The sequence below is a fragment of the Mauremys mutica genome, chromosome 4, assembly GCF_020497125.1.
Source record: "Mauremys mutica isolate MM-2020 ecotype Southern chromosome 4, ASM2049712v1, whole genome shotgun sequence".
Lineage (NCBI taxonomy): Eukaryota > Metazoa > Chordata > Testudines > Geoemydidae > Mauremys > Mauremys mutica.
Window position 1 is genome coordinate 103,885,978 of NC_059075.1, and position 22,238 is coordinate 103,908,215.

The 22,238-nt window shown below is 48.9% G+C and overlaps 1 protein-coding gene across 3 annotated transcripts in view; it reads left to right on the plus strand.

The window, feature by feature from the left end:
- Positions 1 to 22,238, plus strand: part of LOC123370418 (sodium/hydrogen exchanger 10-like) — a 262,362-nt gene that overhangs the window by 134,854 nt on the left and 105,270 nt on the right. For all 3 annotated transcript variants that reach the window (XM_045016987.1, XM_045016986.1, XR_006579406.1), the window contains exons 13-14: positions 3,131 to 3,228; positions 6,721 to 6,840. In XM_045016987.1, coding sequence (XP_044872922.1) covers positions 3,131 to 3,228; positions 6,721 to 6,840 — 218 coding nt within the window. The remainder of the gene's footprint in view (positions 1 to 3,130; positions 3,229 to 6,720; positions 6,841 to 22,238) is intronic.

Consider the following 22,238-nt stretch of genomic DNA (forward strand, 5'->3'; position numbering starts at 1 on the left):
CCCTACAATGGTGGACACAGCCAGAGAATGTATGCTCCCTTTCAACAAGACACCTTGTTAGTGACTATCACAACAGATGCCTCCCTGATAGGTTGAGGCGCCCACTTGGGTCACCACAATGTACAAGGCAAGTGGTCTGCGATGGAAACCCGACTACATATCAATTTCCTGGAACTCCATGTGGTACACAATGCATGCCACCACTTCCCCCCCACTCATACGGCAGACCTCAATCTCTAGTCTCACTGACAATGTGGCATGCATGTTTTACACCAATTGCCAAGAAGGAGCCAGGTCTCACTCACTATGCATAGAAGCCATGAATTTATGGAACCTGTGCATCCGCAACAATATAAACATCACAGCATTATACCTACCAGGGTGCCAAAACACTACACCCAACAACCTCAGCAGGCACTTCTCACAGAAACACGAGTGGGAAATCCACGACAGGGTTCTCGACACAATATTCCAAAAATTGAGTCACTCAGTAATAGACCTTTTCACCTCAGCGACAAATCACAAATGTCCACTCTTTTGCTCCAGGGAAGACCTGGCACTGGGGTCGTTGGGGGATGCCTTCCTCATCCCATGAAATGTGTCACTCATGTACACCTTCCCACTGATCCCACAAGTCATCCGCAAGATACGACTTGACAGAGCATACATCATTCTCATTGTCCCCACATGGCCCAGACAGACTTGATTTCAGTACCTCTCACGTCTAGCAGTCTGTGCCCCACAACCGCTGCCTTTCCAGATGGACCTCCTGTCCCAGAACAAGGGCCTGATGCTCCATCCAGACCCAGCGAAACTCCATCTCAAAGCGTGGCTCCTCTCTGGTTCCAACATGGGGAATTGAACTGTTCAGAGAAAGTGTAACATGTATTACTAAATACCCGTCGCCTCACCACTAGATTCTCCCTTTGGTGTCAGCAAAAACAGCTGGATGCGACCAAGGCACCTCTATCTGTGATCCTAGACTACCTACTAGAACTGAAGGAAATGGGGTTAGCCATAAGCTCTATGAAAATACACCTCATTGCCTTTACGGCCTCTATGAACAGATAGAAGGGACTTCAATATTTGCTCACCTGATTACACGGTGCTGTCTAGCAGGTATACAGAACATGTACCCAGAAGTACACCAACCTGCACCACCATGGGATCTCAATCGTGTGCTCAAATGTCTCACAAGACCACCCTTTGAGCCTCTAGCAACCTGCTCACTCCTTCATATGTCAATGAAGGTCCCATTCCTAGTCTGCCAGACATGTCAGCGAAATAGGAGCATTGATGGCTGAACCACCATACATTGTATTTACCAAAGACAAAATCATGTTACGTGCTCACCCAAAATTCTTGCCCAAAGTGGCTACACATTTTCATATTAACTAAACCATATACTTACCTGCCTTCTATCACAAGCCACATAATGACTCTCAAGAAGCAACGTTGCACATGCTGGATATAAGATGAGCTGTAGCCTTCTATTTGGACAGAACTAAACCATTCGCAAGTCACCAAGGCTATTTGTCTCTACAGCAGAGCGCTCCAAGGGCTCTACAGTATTGACCCAGAGACTCCAAATGGGTCTTTACCCGTATTCAAACTTGCTACCGCCTGCATCACAAAGAACCCCCCGTGGGCATCAGATCCCACTCAACGCAAGCCATGACAACATCGATTACATTCTTGAACAATGTCCCCTTTAATAGATATTTGTAGAGCTGCAGCCTGGACATCAGAACACCTTTTTGCAAAGCATTACGCTATCACCCTAGGCCTTGTCTCAGTGCTCTCATCACACACTTATGCATAACTCTGACCCCCTACCACTCATGGTGGGGTACTGCTCTACAAGCACCTAGAGTGGGTCACCCACAGGGACACCACTCGAAGAAGAAGTTACTCACCTTATGCAGTAACGATGGTTCTTCGAGATGTGTGTCCCTGTGGGTGCTCCACTACCCACCCTCCTCCCCTCTACTTTTGAGTTCACATAGCCGCAGTAGAGAAGGAACGGAGGGGACGGTCGGGGGAGCGTGTGCTACAGGAGGTGCCAACGGCTGCATGTGACAACTCCTGTGCACACCCTTCCCCCGGCAGAGTACTACTATGAGATATCTCCAATCTCCGGCGTAGAGATGCAGTGACACATAGAGTGAAGCCCCACAGGGACACAGATCTTGAAGAACCATCATTACTGCACAAGGTGAGTAACTTCTTCTTCGATCTGCTTCCATTGCCTCAGGGAGGCCCATATTCTGTCTAAGTGTAAATTCTGCAGTGGCTTCAAGAGCAGATCTAGAAAGCAGAGGGAAGACAGAATCAAATTATTTCTCTCATTTCTTGAGACCTGCTGCTGATTCAGAGCCTGACACGTGTGCCCTCCCACACCATACATCAGCCTTTCATTCCAAAAAAGAGAAGGCACAAATCCCTTGTTAGAGAGTTGAAGAGGAAAGGAAGATGCCCCAAAGACACCATATATATATTAACTATGGCCCTGAGGATATACGGGCCACAGCTGTATGCTGATTGGGCTGCAAGCAGCCTGCAGGCTGTGGGTTGAGAACCACTGCCTCAAACCATAGCGTGGGTCTGCCTGCACTGCTAGGCCACATGGCAGCCTCCACCTTCATTACACCCCACACCAGTCTGCATTCAAGGTTCCCCCAACCCTGGCTGAGGATGGTCTGGACACCCAGCAAACACAGCTTGACCAAGAGGGTATCTATTCTGCAGAAGGCTCTTGGCTCCACCAATTGGTGGAAGGAGCCTCACAAGGTCTGTGAGGGAACCCCATTCATGCACCCCCCCTTAAGAGGAGCATTACCACAGATGCTGCATTGTTAAACTCGGGAGTTCAGTTCCAGGGCCTTACAGCTGAAGGCAGGTGCACTCCCTGATAGTCCACAGGAAGAATTATTTATATGGAATTATCCACATAATATAAATGTAAGTATGTAAAATGAATTTGTTTTTGTACTCAATGATATTGATATGTTGTAATATATTTTTATTCTAGCAAGAATAGAGAAAAAGTTAGCAAGTCTTTTTTCATCATTTACTTTGTAGCAATTTTTATGTTAATTCATGTTTTTGAGGATTTTTTGTTTTTATCTAGGCTAGTTATCAGAAGCAATACCACACTGGAATGCTTAACCAAGATGCTGCCCAAACATTAATAGGCGCAGCAGAAAGCTGTGTTGATATTAGAGGGAAGTAAGTGCTTCATTTACTTTAATTTTTAAAATTGAAATTAGTTGGATATCAGACAGTATGTGCCAGATGTTCAAATATGGGTGTAACAGAGGAAATGTACATCCATTGCATTCACTAATCCCTAGACTTGTGCTTACAAGTGAGCAGCCTGTAGATGCAGGTACTTGATGTGCAAGCAGTCACATAACTTAATGGGTAGGTATAGAATTTTATAGGTATATTCATTGTTTTGAAAACGTGCTCCTACTGTACATGTTCTACATATGAATAGTCTAAAAGGGGAAGTTTTGTTTTAAAAAACAGTGAATAACCTAATCAAAATAGTTTAGTAATTTTTAAAACAATTTTTGGTGCAAATTAGTCATCGTGAAAGTAGCCAGACATTATAGCCTTGTAACTGATGTACTCTATTATTTACATAACAAATACAGCATTGGCAACAGCATTGTAAGCTGACTTAAACCATCCTTGACCCCCTTTTAGAAGCACCACCTTTAGAAGTGAGACAGAAATTTCATCTCCATGCCACTTTTATCTGTCCATCATAGTATTATGTACTAGCATCTGTCACCAAAGTACCTGAATGCCTCTAATTAGATCTCCTCTGGAAGTTCATTTAACAGCCAGATTCCTGCAGCTGAAAATGCCTTATCTCTGACCTTTATGCACTTAGCTCTGTTTTTTCTTACACTCCTCTGGAACAATGCAGATAACTGTCTTGGCAGTTCTTAGAAAGACATGCAGTCTCTCTCTAGACAGGGAAGATGGTACAGTAGTTAGGGCACTAACCTGGGACTAAGGACAAATGGATTCAATTTCCAGTTCTGCCACAGACTTCCTGTGTAGGATTGCCAGGTGTCCAGTTTTCAACTGGAACGTCTAGTCAAAAAGGGAAACTGGCAGCTGATCGAAAGCTAAAGGTCCAGTTACCTGCAGTAACTGGCCTCTGCCACCAGGGAGGAGGAGCAGAAAGAGCAGCAGCTGCTGCTGGAGCCTGGAGGCAAGGCTCTGCTTAGCAGATGCTGCTCTTTCCACCCCCCAGCCTGATGGTGAGAACTGGCTGGCTCTTGGACCAGGCGCCAAAGTGGGTACCTGCACCATCGCGGGGGGGGGGGTGTCCTGTGTGCCCCCTTTGCCCCACTATGTCCCAATTTCCCCAGCCCCTTGCTCTGGGGATGGACCCGAATTTCTCCTTGGCCTCGCTCCACAAACCAACCTCCCTCCTGCCCCGCTGTTCCCCAATTTCCCTACCTCGGCCCCTCACTATAGGGACTGACCCGTCATGCTCTGCTGTGCTGCAATTGGACAGGCTCCGCATCAGCTCCTCCCAGTCCGGCTCTGCAGGCGGCGAGTGAGTCCTGGGAGATGGGAGAGTGAGTGATGGGGCAGGGATGGAGAGTGAGTGATGGTGGGGGGACAGGTTGGACGGGTGGTGGGGCCTCAGAGAAAGAGGCAGGGCAGGGACGGGATTCGGGAAGAGGCATAGTTGTTCAGTTTTCAGGGATTAGAAAGTTGGCAACCCTATTCCTGTGTGATTTTGGGCAAATCACTTAGGCCTGGTCTACACTCGGGCATGGATCAATATAAGTTACACAACTTCAGCTACGTGAATAACGTAGCTGAAGTCGATGTACTTAGATCGACTTACCGGGGTGTCTTCACCACAGTGACTCGACTGCTGCCGCTCCCCCGCTGACTCTGCCTGCGCCTCTCGCCAAGCTGGAGTACAGGAGTTGACGGAAGAGCGCTCAGGGATCAATCGGTGCCCGCTGATCCAGCCAGTAGTGAAGAGATAACCTGTGTCTCTCTCTGTCTCAATTCTTAATCTGTAAAATGGGGATAATGTTTCTTTCTTGCCTCACATGGTTATAGTGAGGATAAATTTATTAGAAATTTTGAGGTCCACAGTTCCTATAATATTGTAGACCATATAAGTACCCAAGATAAATAATGTAACTGGGAACTGATTCATTAATGGGTCTGAAGATTAAGATCAGACGTAGAGGTAGTCTTTGAAGGGTCCAAATTACAGGGGGGGAATGTTCAAAGCAGTCCAACCTGTGGAGGAGGCATCAGCTATGTTTTGCAGAAGTGGCGGGAGACTTTGCATTTTTTTCATATGTAGATTCAGATACAGTGAATTACAATAATCTAGTCTGGAGTGAATGGTAGTGAATTACATATGCTGTTGCTTATAAATAAGGCTACGTTGTAGTCATGGATATTTTTAGTAAAAGTCAAAAATTCATGGCCTGGGACCTGTCCATGACTTGTACTATATATCCCTGACGAAATCTTGTGGGGCGCACAGCTTGGGCCCTCCACTAGTGGTGGCGGAGTTAAGGAGGCTTGCAGGCTCCCTACCTGGCTCCTCACAGCTCCCTGGAAGCAGGAACATGTCCCTCCCTCAGCTCCTAGCTCTGCGCACTGCGTCCACATCTCCCATGGGCCAGGAACCGCAGCCAATGACAGCTGCGAGGGTGGTGCCTGTGAACAGAGGCAGTGTGTGGAGCTAGGAGCTGAGGGAGGGAGGGACATGTCGCTGCTTCTAGGGAGGCCCCCCCCCAAGATAAGCACTGCCCTGAGTCCCCTCCCACACCGAAATTCCTTCTGCTGGGGGTGGGGCAGTGTCCCAAGACTGCCCCAGCAGCGGCTGGGGTTGCATGGATATCCTGGAAAGTCACAGAATCCATGACAAACTTGCAGCTTTACTTATGACTGATATTACAGTAGTGCCTAGATGCCACATTGTGCTAGATGCTGTGCAAATGCAGTAAAAAATAGTCCTTATACTGAACAACTTACATTGTAAGTAAACAAAGTGCCTAAGTGCCACAGAAAATCAGTGGGGCGTTCATCAGAAGTGGGGTTTTTTACTCACGAAAGCTTATGCCCAAATAAATCTGTTAGTCTTTAAGGTGTCACCGGACTCCCCATTGTTTTTTGCGGGCATTCTTGACAATTTTACTCTAAATGACTTTCCCAAGGTAAGACAGAAAGTTTGTGAACGGCCTGGAAACTGAACTCAGATTTCCTGAGTCCTTGTCAAGATGCTTTAACCACAAGACCATCCTTCCACACAGTAGTAGTCAGAGAAAAGTTCTTGGATACTGAGGTCTGTGGATATCATACTAAGGTACTTATTAAAAAAGGCGTGTTTTATATTTTGCCCTTGAATGTACATACGACATTTCCATTTACTTCAGTAGGAAGCACATGCAAATATAAGTGCAAAATTTGGTCTCTATATAATTTCATAGATTTTAATAGACATAAAATTGATAACAATACTTTGGTCTTAATACTATATTTATGGAAACTCTATTCGGTTGATCTTGTGGACCAGATCATCAGCTGGGGTCAACTGGTGTAGCTTCACTGACTTTGATGGAGCTACATCAGTTTACATCATTTGAGGATCTAGTCTGTGTATATATTATAGCTTTATTTTCTAGTAGTATACATTTGTGTAATGACATCTTTCTTTCTTAGATTTATGAACATTCATGAGGTAAAGACATATTGGGAAAGCAAAGGACTACTAGTTTCCTTTAAGAAATTGTTATCTGATTGTGTTTACAATGTGGAAGATGAAAAATCTAAGCCATCAGGGTAAGTACAGTATAATGTACACCTAAATCTTTATTTAGGTTATTGCATCAACTTAATTGGGCTATCAGCATACAGCTATTACTTACACCCATTGTTAAGGTTATTTTTCCAAATTAAGTGCTCTATCTTTTCTTCTGTAATGGGCATTTTTACCATGCATAGATTCTAAAGACAGAAGGGACCATTGTGGACATTGCAGTCTGATCTCCTATATTACACAGGCCATAGAACTTCTCCAAAATAACTCCTTTTGAATTAGAGCATATCTTTTTTTAAAAAATCCAATCTTGATTCTAAGATTTTCAGTGATGGAGACTCGACCATGACCCTTGGTAAATTTTTCCAATTGTTAGCTAGCCTCACTGTTAAAAATGTATACTTTATTTCCAGTTTGAATTTGTCTAGCACCGACTTCCTGCCATTGGATCTTGTTATACCTTTGTCTGCCAGACTGAAAAGTCTATTATAAAATTTTTGTTCCCTGTCTATGTATTTATAGACTGTGATCAATCATGGGGTCCTTCAGCACTCATCACTGTGGTTATTAAAGATGAAGGAATGTATTTCTGGCTACTATTGGTATCTTGATTACACAAGGAACTCACAGTTGCCAACTTTCATGCAGTAAATAAGCACCCCAACTTTTACAATAAGCCAAAAATCAAGCTAATCCCAGTTCAAAAAAAGGCCAAAACAAGCCAATCCCTAAGAACCCCAACACTCTATGTGACTAGAATCTCCCTGGCATGCAGTCTGGGACTGTGGTGGGCCCACCGTGCACCCCTGACTCTCTCCCTCCTCTTGCCCCTGCTTGCCATCACCCCTTTGCCCCCAGTGGTGGATTAACAAATTTGGCACCCCTAGCCCGTCAAAAAATTGCCGCCCCCCCCAGCTCACCTCTGCTCCCCCGCGGTAAACCTGGGAGGGATGGGGGAGAAGGGGAGTTGTGGCACATTCGGGGGATGGCAGCGGTGGAATGGAGGTGAGCTGGGGCAGGGAGTGGTTCCCTGCTTCCCCCCCCAAGAGTCACTCCCTGCGCCCGCCAGCCCCAGCTCACCTTTGTTCCGCCTCCTCTGATCGTGCCGCTACTCACTTCTCCCTTCCTCCCTGTCTCCCAGCGCTTTCGCACGGCAAGCCTGGGAGGGAGGGGGGAGAAGGAGAGTTGCGGCATGCTTGGGGGATGGCAGCGGTGGAGCGGAGGTGAGCTGGGGTGGGGAGCGGTTCCCGACCCCCCTGGGTTACTCCCCACGCCCGCAGGCCCCAGCTCACCTCTGCTCTGCCTCCTCCAAGCGTGCCGCTACTCGCTTCTCCCTCCCTCCCAGCGCTTTCGCGCGGCAAGCCTCGGAGGGAGGTGGAAGGAGGGAAGCATGGTGCACCTGGGGGAGGAAGTGGGCCGGGGGTTTGGGGAAGGGGCGGAGTTGGGGAAGAGTCGCGAGCAAATTTGCCGCCCCTGCAAATTTGCCGCCCTAGGCCTAGGCCTTGTTGGCCTAGGCGATAATACGCCACAGCTTGCCCCTGCTTGCCAGGTGCTGATCAAAACAGGTGCAACAAACTGCAACAAGCTACAAGTCCAACAAGCTACAAGTCAAACAAGCAACAAGCTACAAGCCAAAAACTAGCCAACAAGCAACTCACAAGCCAGTTAAGCCAAAAACAAGCCCAAATTTCTGCTTTTTTTCCCCCCACAGGTTTGGCATGTCTGAAGAAACTGTATTTTCTTCTTTGAGTGATTGCGCATGTGCATTCCACTCTGTGTGTGTGTGTGTGTGTGTGCGCGCCCCATGTACAGTTGTTAGAATTTTTTTCCCTCAGCAGTACTCATATGGCGTGTGCTTTTTGGTATAAAAGGTAGGGCTGCCCTCAACCCCTTCAGTTCCTTCTTGCACCAACAACGGTTGCTGGGAACTGTCTTGCCTTGGCACGTTCTCTTGGCGTGTTTTTTAGTTGTAAATAGTTCCCCATTGGTATCGTTTTAATGTTAGTCAGGTAGCAGGATAAGTTTTAGTTTAGTTAAAAGTGATTTTTTTCATACCCGGCTTGTGGTTCCATTTTTCAGTACCAAGGAATGCCTCAGTCACCAGGCTTCAAGCCCTGTTTTTCATGTTCCAAACTGATGCCCATGACTGACCCACACTCTGTTTAAAGTGTCTGGATGAGTCTCACATTAGGGATCAGTGTCAAATTTTTAAGGACTTTAAGCCAAGGACCAAGAAAGAAAGATAGGCGAGGCTGAAGTTTCTGTTGATGGTGGCTGCTCTGAGACTATCTTCAAAGACTTCCCATTTGGAGAATGTGCCGAGTACTTCAGTTTCTGTGAGAAACGTTCCTCTGATATTGGCCAAGTCCTGGCACTGTTCACCCTTCCTGGTGCAGAGGAAGAAACATAGCTTCCAAGGATGTGACCAGGAAAGGAAGATTGCTGGTTTCCCCAAGCAAGGGGACAAAGGGTCAAGTAGAGTGCAGTCAAAATTGACACACTCCTCATCTCAGTCATCAGCTAATGCTGTATTGTGGATTCTGGCACTGGGGCAGGCACCATTGAGTCCAGGGCCTGATAAGGTACCTTCAGCTTCTTCAGCACTTGCCTTCTTCTCTTACTCGTTGCTCAGAGACTCTTATGCTTCTGTCCACGCTGAAGGCTTTTTTGGCGTTGAGAGACTTGAGTTTGTCAGGGCTGGCTTACCTAGCAGTGCAGGAAGTTGCTCCTCCAATATTACCAGACCACACTGTCAGTCTCCTCAGCGCAGCATCAAGTATTGCATCAGTCTCCTGCATTTCAGAGCTCTCATCTGACAGTACCGTCAAGAGGAAAGCCAACGACAATGACCTCTCATTTCTTCATATCAGCACCAGTCCCTGAGTCATTTTTTGAGTCAGAGGTTGACTGGGCCCAGTACCAAGCACAAGGAAGTGGATTGTGGGGATCCAGCCATCTGATTATCAGAGGAGGTTCAGCCCTTAACCTGCATTGGCCTCATCCTCCTCTTCCCTAGATGAAATAGTTCCCTTGGGAATCACCACACCCCTACCTAATGACTGAAGAGCTCACCAGGAGCTTTAGAAAGAGTCACCTCGGCCTTGGCTATCCAGGTGGAGAAGGTTAGAGAACTGTCCGATCATCTTTTTGGCATTCTGGTGACAACTGACCCATTTCATGTGGTCCTACCAATCAATGAGGTGATTTTAGAGCCCATCAAAACCTTGTCACAAACTCCCTTGCCATTTCCATCCACATCTAAGAAGGCTGATCACATATACTATATTCTCTCCGAAGACTTGGAACATTTGTGTTCCCACTCCCCTCTGGAGTTACTGGTTGTCTTGGCTGCCAACAACAAAGAATCCTAGGGGCAACAAGTGGCTACCCCTAAGTCAAAGCATGCCAAAAACTTGACCTGTTTGGTAGAAAAATTGATTAGGGTAGTATGATTATAACATCTGGGACTCTACATTGAAATTTCAGGACAAGCTCCCTGGGAACACTAAGCAAGAGTTTCTTTCACTGGTGGAGGAAGGGAAATTGGTGTCTAGAACTTTGCTCCAGGCCAGTTTAGATGCTGCTGACTCAGCTGCTAGGATCATAGCCTCTGCCATCACTATGTGCGGGTGCTCTTCGCTGCAATCTTTGGGGCTGTCCCAAGAAGTTCACAGGACTATTCAAGGCTTGCCATTTGAAGGGTCTTCCCTCTTTTTGGTGCTGATGGATGATACATTTCATGGCTTAAAGGACTTCTGGGTGACTCTAAAGTCATTATGCATATATTCACTGCCTCAGACTAGGAAACACTTTCGTCCTCAACAGTCTCACCGATACCCAACTCTTGTGCCTTGCCAGGACCTAACAAGGAAAAAGTGTCAGAGTTTTAGGTGCAGGCCAACCTCTTCTTCTACTACAGCAGCTCCTTGTTCATCTAGGCATCCTGGGGACACTAAACAAACATTTTGATGAGTCGGTCAAGAACTCCATACCAGTCTCTCTAATCCAAGTCTCTCCATACCCTCTGTTTGCAAACTGTGTTTGCATCCCACTTCCTAAGTGTTTGGTCACTAATTACTTCAGACTAATGGGTCTTAAGCACTGTGGAAGTGGAATACATCCTTTAATTTGTTTCTACCCCTTCTTCCCTCCCTCCCTCCCTGTCCCTCTTCAAGAACCACTCTCATGATGAAGTCCCTCATCTGGGTGCGAGCCATAGAAGAGTTTCCACAGTGTCACAGAGGGATGGGGTTTTATTCCCACTATTTCCTAATTCTGAAAGCAAAGGGAGGTCTCAGACCAATTTTAGATCTGGATCAACTCAACAGATATCTGAAAAAGATTAAATGTGACATGGTCACGCTGGCTTCCAGTATTCCCTTCCTGGATCCTGGAGACTGGCATGCCACTTTCATCTTAAAGGACACATACTTCCATGTGGCAATTTATCAGTACCACAGGAAGTATGTCAGGCTTTTGGTAAGCCAATCTCATTACCAGTTCACTGTGCTGCCTTTTGGCATGTCTGCAACTCCTTGAATTTTTAAAAAATGTATAGCAGTGGTGGCTGCAATTCTGAGGAAGTTAGGTGTGTAAATTATAGCAGTGGTGGCTGCATTTCTGAAGAAGTTAGGTGTGCAAATCTATTCCTACCTGGACAACTGGCTTGAGAGAGACCAGTCCAGGATTCAGGTACTGTCCAGTGTAGCTCTTACCCAGGCAATCTTCAATGTGCTGGTGCTATTAATTAAAAGAGAGAAGTGTATCCTCTCCCCAGTTCAGATAATAGAGTTTATTGGGACAGGTCTGGATACTACTCAAGCCAGAGCTTTCTTCCAAGTCAAGATTTCAGACAAATCCAGTCCATCATTCTGGATCTCAAGGCTCACCCAGTCACAACAGCATGGAATTGTACGAGGCTTCTGTGCCATATGGCCTTTTGCACATATGTAGTCCAGCATTCCAGATTATGCCTCAGGAAACTAAAAGGTTGGCTGGGCTCTATATTCTTACCAAACTGTCAGCCTCTGAATGGTGGTGATGGAGCCCTTTCATATTTTAGGCTCTCTAGATTGGTGAACAAACCCTGCCAACATATGCATAGGTATTCCCTTTGTCCATCCTTAGTCTTCACTGACATTAGTGATGGATGCATCTGCTCTGGGTTGGGTGGCTCATCTGCTTCTCTGCAGATGCAGGGGTTATGGTCTACAATGGGTTTGATTCTACACATAAAAGTGAGAGAGTTTAGAGCTATCCAACTGGCATGTCAGGCTTTCCTCCCCCATTTCAAAGGGGGGAAATGCTGCTCGTTCTCACAGACGATAAAGTGGCAATATTGTATCTCAGCAGCAGGGAGGGGCCCTCTCTTCCCTGCATGGCCAAGAGACAGTCCAACTCTTGGATTTTTGCATTGCCAATTTGATCAATCTCAAAGCCTCTTGCCTTCCAGGGAATGCAGAATGAGCTTGCAGATCATCTACACCAATCATTTGAGTCACCACGAGTGGTGTCTCCATCCAGGTATAGCCAGGTTTATTTTTCAACTGTGGGAGACTCTCCAGGTGAACCTGCTTGTAATGAGAACCAGCAGGAACTATCAGCAGTTTTGTTCCCTTCAGGGTCACAGTCCAGGTTCCCTCACAAACACTCGCTGTTGACCTGGGTGGACAAGCTCCTGTACACTTTCCCAGTGATCCCACTCCTTCACAGAGTGCTACTGAAAATCAGACTAAATCATGCTGAAGTAATACTTGTAGCCCCAGCTTGGCCTCAGCAGCACTGGTTCTTCACTTTCCTGTCCGGCTCACTTCCATTGCATCCAGAACATAAGAATGGCCATACTGGGTCAGATCAATAGTTCATCTAGCCCAGTATCTTGTCTTCCGACAGTGGCCAGTACCAGATGCTTCAGAGGAAATGAACATTGCAGGGTAATTATTGAGTGATCCATCTCCTGTCGTCCATTCCCAGCTTCTGGCATTCAGAGGTTTCATTGAGCCAAACCCAGAGCATAGGGGTTTCATCCCTGACCATCTTGGCTAGTAGCCATTGATAGACCTCTCCTCCATTAATTTTCCTGGCCTAATTTCTCAAGACCATGGCTGCCTACTCCATCCCATTTTTCAGGTGCTCCATTTAAAAACATGGATGCTCCATTGCTAGACCCTCAGAAAGGGTCTGGTTCAAAAGTGTTTCAGAATGTGCTGTTATACAGTAGGAGGCCATCAACTAACTACTTACCTGGCTGTGTGGAAGTGATTCTCTGTCTGGTCCCAAAAATCTGGAGTTTCCCCAATCCATTCTTCAATCTGGCATATCTAGGACTATCTGTTATACCCAAAACAACATGGGTTGATGGTTAGTTTTATCAAACTCCACCTAGGAGGTATCTCAGCTTTCCACCCTCAGGTTGATGATGGCTCTGTATTTTCTAAGACAATGTCAATAAGATTTTTGAAAGGCCTGGAATAGTTGTATCCTCGGGTATAAGATCTGTTCCCCCCGTGGGACTTGATCTTGGTATTGTCAAAACTGATAGTGTCTCCCTTTGAGCCTTTAGCTACCTGCTGCTTGTTACATCTTTCAGTGAAGGTAGCATGTTTGGTGGCCATTACTTCTTCCAGGATAGGTGAGCTACATGTACTTATGTCTGGCCGTCCTTATAAAATTTTCTTTAAAGACAAGATTTACGTGTGCCCTCATCCAAAGTTCATTTTGAAAGTGGTGACTAACTTCCATATCAACTAGGCGATTTACCTACTTTCATTCTTCCTGAAACCTCACTCGAATAAAGATGAGTGGCTGCATACTCTGGATGTCAGAAGAGAGGTGGCATTCTACCTCGACAGGTCCAAGCAATTCCACTTGTCTTCATAGCTGTCACAGATAGGCTGAAGGGGATCCCAGTCTCTTCTCAAAAGATTTTGCTGTGGATAGCCTCCTGTATTTGCTTGTGCTATGACATGGCTAATGTTACCCTGCCAAGCAGAATGACAACACATTTGACAAGAATGCAAGCATCCTCTGCAGCCTTTATGGCTCAAATGCTTATCCTGGACATCTGTAGAAACTGTTCCTCTCTCTTAGGGCATTAAGTGACATTTCTGAACATATGTTACTGGCACCCAGATGTGCCAGTCTTATATATACATTTAATAATCAGGGCTCTGTGTCTTACATGAGGCTATAGAATTTGCTGTGCAATTCACCTTATACCCACATCTTTCTAGTGGATTGTGTTCTAGAATATATGTTTTCATATATAAAAAGATTGTTTCAAGCCCTTAAAGTTGTGGAGGTAATCTTGAAAATATGCGCCATATGTAACAGATGCACTATTTTTTCCTGAACCTGCAGACAGTCTGAAAAATAACTTTGAGAGGTGTAAACTGCCACATTCATATGAACTCTGAAACCTAATGATTACAATGTTAATATTGTTTGCTATTTTTACAGTTATGTTGTCGACACAAATAAATCTGCATCAGAAAATGTACTAGGGCTGTCAAGCGATTTAAAATATTAATCGTAATTAATCACACAATTAAAAATATTAATCGCAATTAATCGCATTGTTAAACAATAATAGAATACCATTTATATAAATATTTCTGGATGTTTTCTACATTTTCAAATATATTGATTTCAATTATAACACAGAATACAAAGTGTACAGTGCTCACTTTATTTTTTATGACAAATATTTGCACTGTAAAAAACAAGAGAAATAATATTTTTCAATTCACCTAATAAAAGTACTGTAGTGCAATCTCTTTATCATGAAGGTTGAACTTACAAATATAGAATTATGTACAGAAAATAACTGCATTCAAAAATAAAACAATGGAAAACTTTAGATCCTGCAAGTCCACTCAGTCCTACTTCTTGTTCAGCCAATTGCTCAGACAAACAAGTTTGTTTATATTTACAGGCGATAATGCTGCCCGCTTCTTATTTACAATGTCACTTGACAGTGAGAATAGGTGTTCGCCTGGCACTGTTGTAGCCAGTGTCACAAGATATTTACATGCCAGATGCACTAAAGATTCATATGTCCCTTCATTCTTCAGTCACCATTCCAGGGGACATGCGTCCATGCTGATGATAGTTCTGCTCAATAACGATTCAAAGCAGTACAATCCGATGCATGTTCAACTTTCTGCTGGTGGCATCTGACTCAGATGATGAAAGTTATTTTCTTTTTTGGTGGTTCGGGTTCTGTAGTTTCTGCATCGGAGTGTTGTTCCTTTAAGATTTCTGAAAGCATGCTCCATACCTCATCCTTCTCAGATTTTGGAAGGCACTTCAGATTCTTAAACCTTGGGGTCGAATGCTGTAGCTATCTTTAGAAATCTCACATTGGTACCTTCTTTGTGTTTTGTCAAATCTGCAGTGAAAGTATTCTTAAATAGAACAACATGTGCTGGGTCATCACCCGAGACTGCTATAACATGAAATATATGGCAGCATGTGGGTAAAACCAAGCAGGAGATATACAATTCTCTCCCAAGGACTTGAGTCACAAATTTAGTTAACACCAGGGCCAGTGCAACCACTAGGTGAACTAGGTGGCCGCCTAGGGCGCCTAGTGGTTGAGGGTGCCTAAAAGCCTGCTCAGGCGAGGAGGTGGAGTAGAGGTGAGCTAGGGTGGGGGGCCGTGGGGAGGGCTGCCCGCAGTAACGGGGGAGCGCACAGGGGAATGGCTCCCTGCCCCAGATCACCTCCACTCTGCCTCCTCTGCTGAGCACACAGTCCCAGCTCTAATTCTCCTCCAATTGGTGCCACAAGCCTGGGAGGGGAGCTGGTGTGCTCAGTGGAGGAGAGCTGGGGCGGGCTCCCCGGGTGGTGTTAGCTGCTGCGGAGGGGACGGGGTCAGCTGTCGCAGAGTGTGGGGAGGGCTCCCCAGGCAGGTTAGCTACTGCAGAGTGGGAGGGGGCTCCCCAGGCGAGGTTAGCTGCCGCACAGTGTGGGGGGCTCCCCAGGCAGGGTTAGCTTCGGGGGGGGTAGCTACTGCGAGGGGGGCTTCCCGGGTTGGGGGGTGGCAGGTTGGGTTAGCTGCCACGGCGGGCAGGGTTAGCTGCTGCGGGTGGGGGGGGCTCCTCTGGTGGGAAGGGTGGGTAGGCGTGGTTAGCTGCCGTGAGGCGGGCAGCGTGTGGGGTTAGCTGGGTTGGGGGGTGGTGCAAGGTGGAAGTTTCGCCTAGGGTGCAAAACTTCCTTGCACCGGCCCTGGTTAACACATATTTTTAACAAGCGTCATCAGCATAGAAGCATGTCCTCTTGAATGATGGCTGAAGCATGAAGGGGCATATGAATGTTTAGCATATCTGGCAATAAATACCCTGCAATGCAGGCTACAAACGTGCAATGCAAATCGTAGAACTGGAAGGGACCTCGAGAAGTCATCTAGTCCAGTCCCCTGCACTCATGGCAGGACTAAGTATTATCTAGATCATTCCTGACAGGTGTTTGTCTAACCTGCTCTTAAAAATCTCCAATTATGCAGATTCTTCTTCGAGTGATTGCTCATATGCATTCCAGTTAGGTGTGTGCGCGCCGCGTGCACGCTCGTCGGAAGATTTTTACCCTAGCCCCCAACACTCAGTGGGTCGGCTGGGCGCCCCCTGGAGTGGCGCCGCTATAGCACCAGATATATACCCCTGCCGACCCATCCGCTCCTCAGTTCCTTCTTACTGCCCGTGACGGTCGTTGGAACAGTGGACTGTCCTCCACAACCCTAGCTTCTCGCTCTTGTTTTTACCTTGTTGTGTATATAGTTCAACTTTAGTATAGTTAGAGTTAGTTTACTAGTTTAGTTGTAGTTAGTATATAGTTCACTGGGGGACTAGCCCCCTTTTCCCCTGACCTGGTGCGGGCTCATGCCCAAGGAACCGGGGTTTAAGCCGTGCTCGGCCTGCCAGAAGCCGATACCGGTTGGAGACCCTCACGAATCTTGCCTGAGGTGCTTAGGAGAGTCTCACCTTCCTGATAAGTGCTGCATTTGCAAGTCGTTCAAGCCCAGAACAAAAAAGGAGCGGGACTTTTGCTTAAAGCAGCTCCTAATGGAGTTGGCACTTAGCCCTACGGCACCGGCACCGACCGCACAGCAGTCTGCATCGGTGAGGAGCGTGCCTTCGGCACCAGCTCACTCCGGCACCAATGCCCGGCACCGACAACAGCCGGCACCAGTTCCCTGGCACCGTTCCCTCTCCCCCTTGGGGAAACGCAAGGCGGCGTCGACTTCGTCCTCCAAAAAGGACCATACATCCAGGCCTGTACGCCGAACTCCGGCACCACCAGCTCCGGCACCACCACTCCAAGCTCCTCCTAGCGCGGCACCGTCGACTCCGGCACCGCAAGGGCCGTCAAGTCCGGTACCACTCTGCTCCCCGGTTCACACCGCGGTGGAGCTGGCTCTCCCATCAACTCCTGAGACTTTTTCAACGGCAAGAGAGCTGATTGCACTGACGGAGCCAACACAGCCTCAACCCCTGGCACCGCCGGTGCGGGTTGTCAAGTCAGTTGGCAAGCCGGCCATAATGAGGCCTCCTTCCCCTGACCACCAGGAGAAACGTCACTCCAGATCTTGATCTCGGAGACGTTCCCGCTCACTCCGCTGTCGATCCCGGCACCGCTCGCAGTCCCGGTACCACTCTCCATCGCGGTACCGGTCATACTCGCGGGGACGCTCACGATCCTGGTCGCCGGACAGACGTTATTGGCACTGGTCTGGCTCTCGGTACCACTCTCGGTACCGCTCGTCCCGCAGCTGTTCTCACCATAGAGACTCGAGATCCCGGTCGACCTCCCGGCACCAGCACGGTAGATGGTCCCGATCTCACTCCCGGCACCGACAAGACCGGTACCATTCACCGGTACCGTCCCGGGACCGAACAGCTGGATCGGTGGCACCGTCACACGGCTTCTCGGCACCGCCATGGCCTTCGAGACAACCATCCATCTCCTCCCACGCCAGCAGTGCTCCTTACCAGCAGACCGAGCAAGGCCAGGACCAAGGCCCTCCTCAATGGGCTTTCTGGACCCCGTGGGTGTACCACGAGGTGCAAGGTGCCCCATTCGCGGCTCAGCGCTCGGGGCCCTCCGACCATCGAGCTCCAGAAGCCACGATTAGCAGGCCTCCTGACACGGAAGAGGCACCACTGGCATCCAAGGAACCTGAAGCTCCTCTCGCTGCAGACGCTCCTCCGCTGCTCACTGACCCACCACAGGACCCTCTGGTACCGGGCCTCTCCTCCTCCTCCTCCACTGATGAGGCAGTTGCAGGAACATCCTCCTCGGGTCCTCCTCCTATTGACCTTCGGGCGCATCAGGACTTATTGAGGAGGGTAGCTCAAAATATGAACCTGCCGGTTGAGGAGGTAGCAGAAGTAGAGGACCCAGTGGTGGACATATTGACAGCGGATGCCCCCCACTGAGTGGCCCTGCCGTTTATACGTACCATTCAAAACAATGCAGATTACCATATGGAAGTCCCCGGCCTCCATCCCACCAACTGCTCGGGGAGTGGAAAGAAAATACATGGTCCCGTCAAAGGGCTATGAGTATCTGTACACTCACCCTGCTCGCTGGTAGTCCAATCCGTCAATGAGCGTGAACGACATGGCCAGCAGGCGCTGGCTCCTAAGGCGAAGGAGGCGAGGCGCATGGACCTTCTAGGCCATAAGATCTACTCGGCTGGCGGCCTTCAAATTAGGATGGCCAACCAGCAGGCCCTTCTAAGCCGCTACAGCTTTAATACATGGGTGTCTGTAGGCAAGTTCACCAAGCTTCTGCCACAAGACTCCCGTCCTGAGTTCATGGCCCTTTTGGAAGAGGGTAAAAAAGTGGCCAGAACTGCCCTTCAGGCCTCTTTGGACTCAGCGGACTTGGCGGCCAGAACCCTGGCCTCTGGTATAACAATGAGGCGCATATCATGGCTCCAAGCCTCGACTCTCCCACCTGAATTACAACAAACAATTCAGGATCTGCCCTTCGATGGTCAGGGTCTCTTTTCGGAGAAAACCGACCCAAGGCTGCAGAGTCTCAAGGACAACCGCATTACGATGCGCTTGTTGGGCATGCACACCCCGGTGACCCAACGTAGGTCCTTCCGGCCCCAGCCGTACCGCCCCTACAATCAGCCCAGGGCGCGACCAGACACCAGGCGTCGTGGCAGGGTGAATCGGCGAAGGCAGTCAAGCAACCAGGGGAACCAAACCCAACCGTCCCCGAAACCAGCTTCGGGGTCAAAGCAGAACTTTTGATGGGACGCCCGAGGACGGCCCACCAGTTTCCCTACCAGATCCTTCCCCATCTTTTTCCAACCATCTCTCCCATTTCCTCCCTGCTTGGTCCCAGATATCATCCAACAGCTGGGTCCTCCGCACAGTGGAAGCGGGATACCACCTCCAGTTTGTTTCTCCCCCTCCCTCCCAACCACCCTACCCGTCCCTCTTCAGGGACCCCTCTCACGAGCAATTCCTCTTGCAAGAGGTCGAGACTCTCTTGAGTTTGGGTGCCATAGAGGAGGTGCCAGAAGGCATGAGGGGCAGGGGGTTTTATTCCCGCTATTTCCTAATCCCCAAGGCAAAGGGAGGTCTACAACCAATCCTAGACCTGCGAGAGCTCAACAGATTTATGGTAAAGCTCAAGTTCCGCATGGTAACCCTCGGGACCATTATCCCTTCCCTGGATCCGGGAGACTGGTATGCCGCCCTCGACATGAAGGACGCGTACTTCCATATTGCCATTTACCCGCCTCATCAATGCTACCTTCGCTTTGCCGTCAACCACCAGCACTACCAATTCACGGTGCTCCCCTTCGGCCTCTCTACGGCGCCGAGGGTCTTCACCAAGTGCATGGCTGTGGTTGCTGCAGCCCTCCGCCGTTGTCGGATACACGTCTACCCGCACCTCGACGACTGGCTGGTTCGCGGGACTTCCCAACAGCAGGTGTCTCAGCACATGAGCGTGGTCACAGGCCTCTTCCGCAGGCTAGGCCTTATGATCAACGCCGAAAACTCGACATTGACTCCAACGCAGAGGATAGAGTTCATTGGGGCAGTTCTGGACTCCAATCTGGCCAGAGCCTACCTCCCTCTGCCCCGGTTCCACGCCATGGCTTCGATCATTCGAAGCTTCCAGTCCTTCCCGACAACGTCGGTGCGCACCTGCCTCAGCCTACTAGGTCACATGGCCTCATGCACTTTCATGACCCCGTACGCGAAGCTCAGGCTTCGAAGTTTCCAAACGTAGCTCGCGTCCATATACCGCCCGCACAGGGACAATATAGACACGGTGGTCACGATTCCCAGCTCAGTCCTCGACTCCCTCAACTGGTGGTTAGACCCAGCGGTGGTATGCGTGGGAGTCCCATTCCACCCTCCCCAACCCTCCGTAGCGCTGACCACAGACGCCTCGTCCTTGGGGTGGGGTGCCCACCTTGGCAACTTACACATTCAGGGCCTCTGGTCACCCCATGAGCTGGCCTTACATATCAACGTCAGGGATCTGAGGGCAGTCCGCCTGGCGTGCCAGACATTCCGAATCCATCTACAAGGCCGCTGTGTATCCGTGTTCACGGACAACACGACGACAATGTTCTACATAAACAAGCAGGGCGGGGCGCATTCCTCCCTACTTTGCCAAGAAGCCATCCAACTGTGGGACTTCTGCATAGCCCACTCTATCCATTTAGTAGCGTCCTTTCTCCCGGGAGTACAGAACACCATGGCAGATCGCCTCAGCAGGTCATTCCTGTCTCACGAATGGTCGATCCGTCCCGATGTCATCCACACAGTTTTCCAGAGGTGGGGCTTTCCCCAAGTAGACCTCTTTGCTTCCAAAGAGAACAGGAAATGCCACAGGTTCTGCTCCTACCAGGGATGCTCCCAAGGCTCCCTTTCAGACACCTTTCTCCTCCCGTGGACGAGGCACCTGCTGTATGCCTTTCCACCATTTCCCCTCATTCACAGAGTGCTGCTCGAGCTCCGGAGGGACAGAGCCAACCTTATTCTCATTGCTCCGGCATGGCCGAGGCAGCATTGGTACACTCTGCTGTTCGACCTTTCAGTGGCGGAACCAATTCCCCTGCCGCTATGGCCGGATCTCATAATGCAGGACTTCGGCAGGCTTCACCACCCGGACCTGCAGTCCCTTCACCTCACGGCTTGGCTCCTCCGTGGTTGACTCAGGCGGAGCGGCGTTGTTCTGCTGCAGTACAGCAGGTGCTTATGGGGAGCAGGAAACCTTCCACTAGGTCGACTTACCTCGCCAAGTGGAAGCGTTTCGCCCACTGGTGCACTCAGAACGGCTTCGATCCTCACCTGGTGTCTATTCCAAAGATATTAGACTACCTTTGGTCCCTCAAGGAGCAGGGCCTCGCGGTCTCCTCCTTAAAGGTGCACCTGGCAGCCATTTCAGCCTTCCGACCCAGCGAGGGTGGCCGTTCTATTTTTTTCTAACCAGATGGTTTCCCTGTTCCTTAAGGGACTAGAACGGTTGTACCCACAGATCCGGCGCCTGGCCCCTACCTGGGACTTAAACCTGGTATTAGCCAAACTTATGGGGGCCCCTTTCGAGCCTATGGCCACGTGTTCCCTTTTATATCTTTCCTGGAAGACGGCCTTCCTCGTTGCTATCACTTCGGCGAGGCGAGTCTCAGAACTTTGCGCCCTGATGGCGGACCCACCTTATACAGTCTTCCACAAAGACAAGGTGCACCTCCGACCACACCCCTCCTTCCTCACCAAGGTGGTGTCTGCTTTTCATGTAAACCAGGACGTCTTCCTCCCTGTTTTTTTCCCGAAACCGCACTCATCGTGCCGGGAACAACAGCTTCATACTTTGGACGTCCGTAAGGCTCTAGCTTTTTATATAGAGCAGATGAAACCCTTTCGGCGGTCGCCCCAGCTCTTTGTGGCAGTAGCGGACCGCATGAAGGGCATGCCAGTCTCATCCCAGCGGATCTTGTCTTGGGTGACATCCTGTATCAAGACATGCTACGAGCTTGCTCATGTTCAGGCTAGCCACCTTACTGCTCACTCTACAAGGGCACAGACCTCCTCTGCCGCCTTCCTGGCCCATGTCCCCATCCAGGAAATCTGTCGGGCGGCTACCTGGTCTTCCGTTCACACCTTTGCTTCCCACTACGCATTGGTACAACAATCCAGAGATGATGCAGCCTTCGGCTCAGCCGTCTTACATTCTGCCACGTCTCACTCCGACCCCACCGCCTAGGTAAGGCTTGGGAATCACCTAACTGGAATGCATATGAGCAATCACTCGAAGAAGAAAAGACGGTTACTCACCGTTGTAACTGTTGTTCTTCGAGATGTGTTGCTTATCCATTCCAGACCTGCCCTCCTTCCCCACTGTCGGAGTAGCCGGAAAGAAGGAACTGAGGAGCGGATGGGTCGGCAGG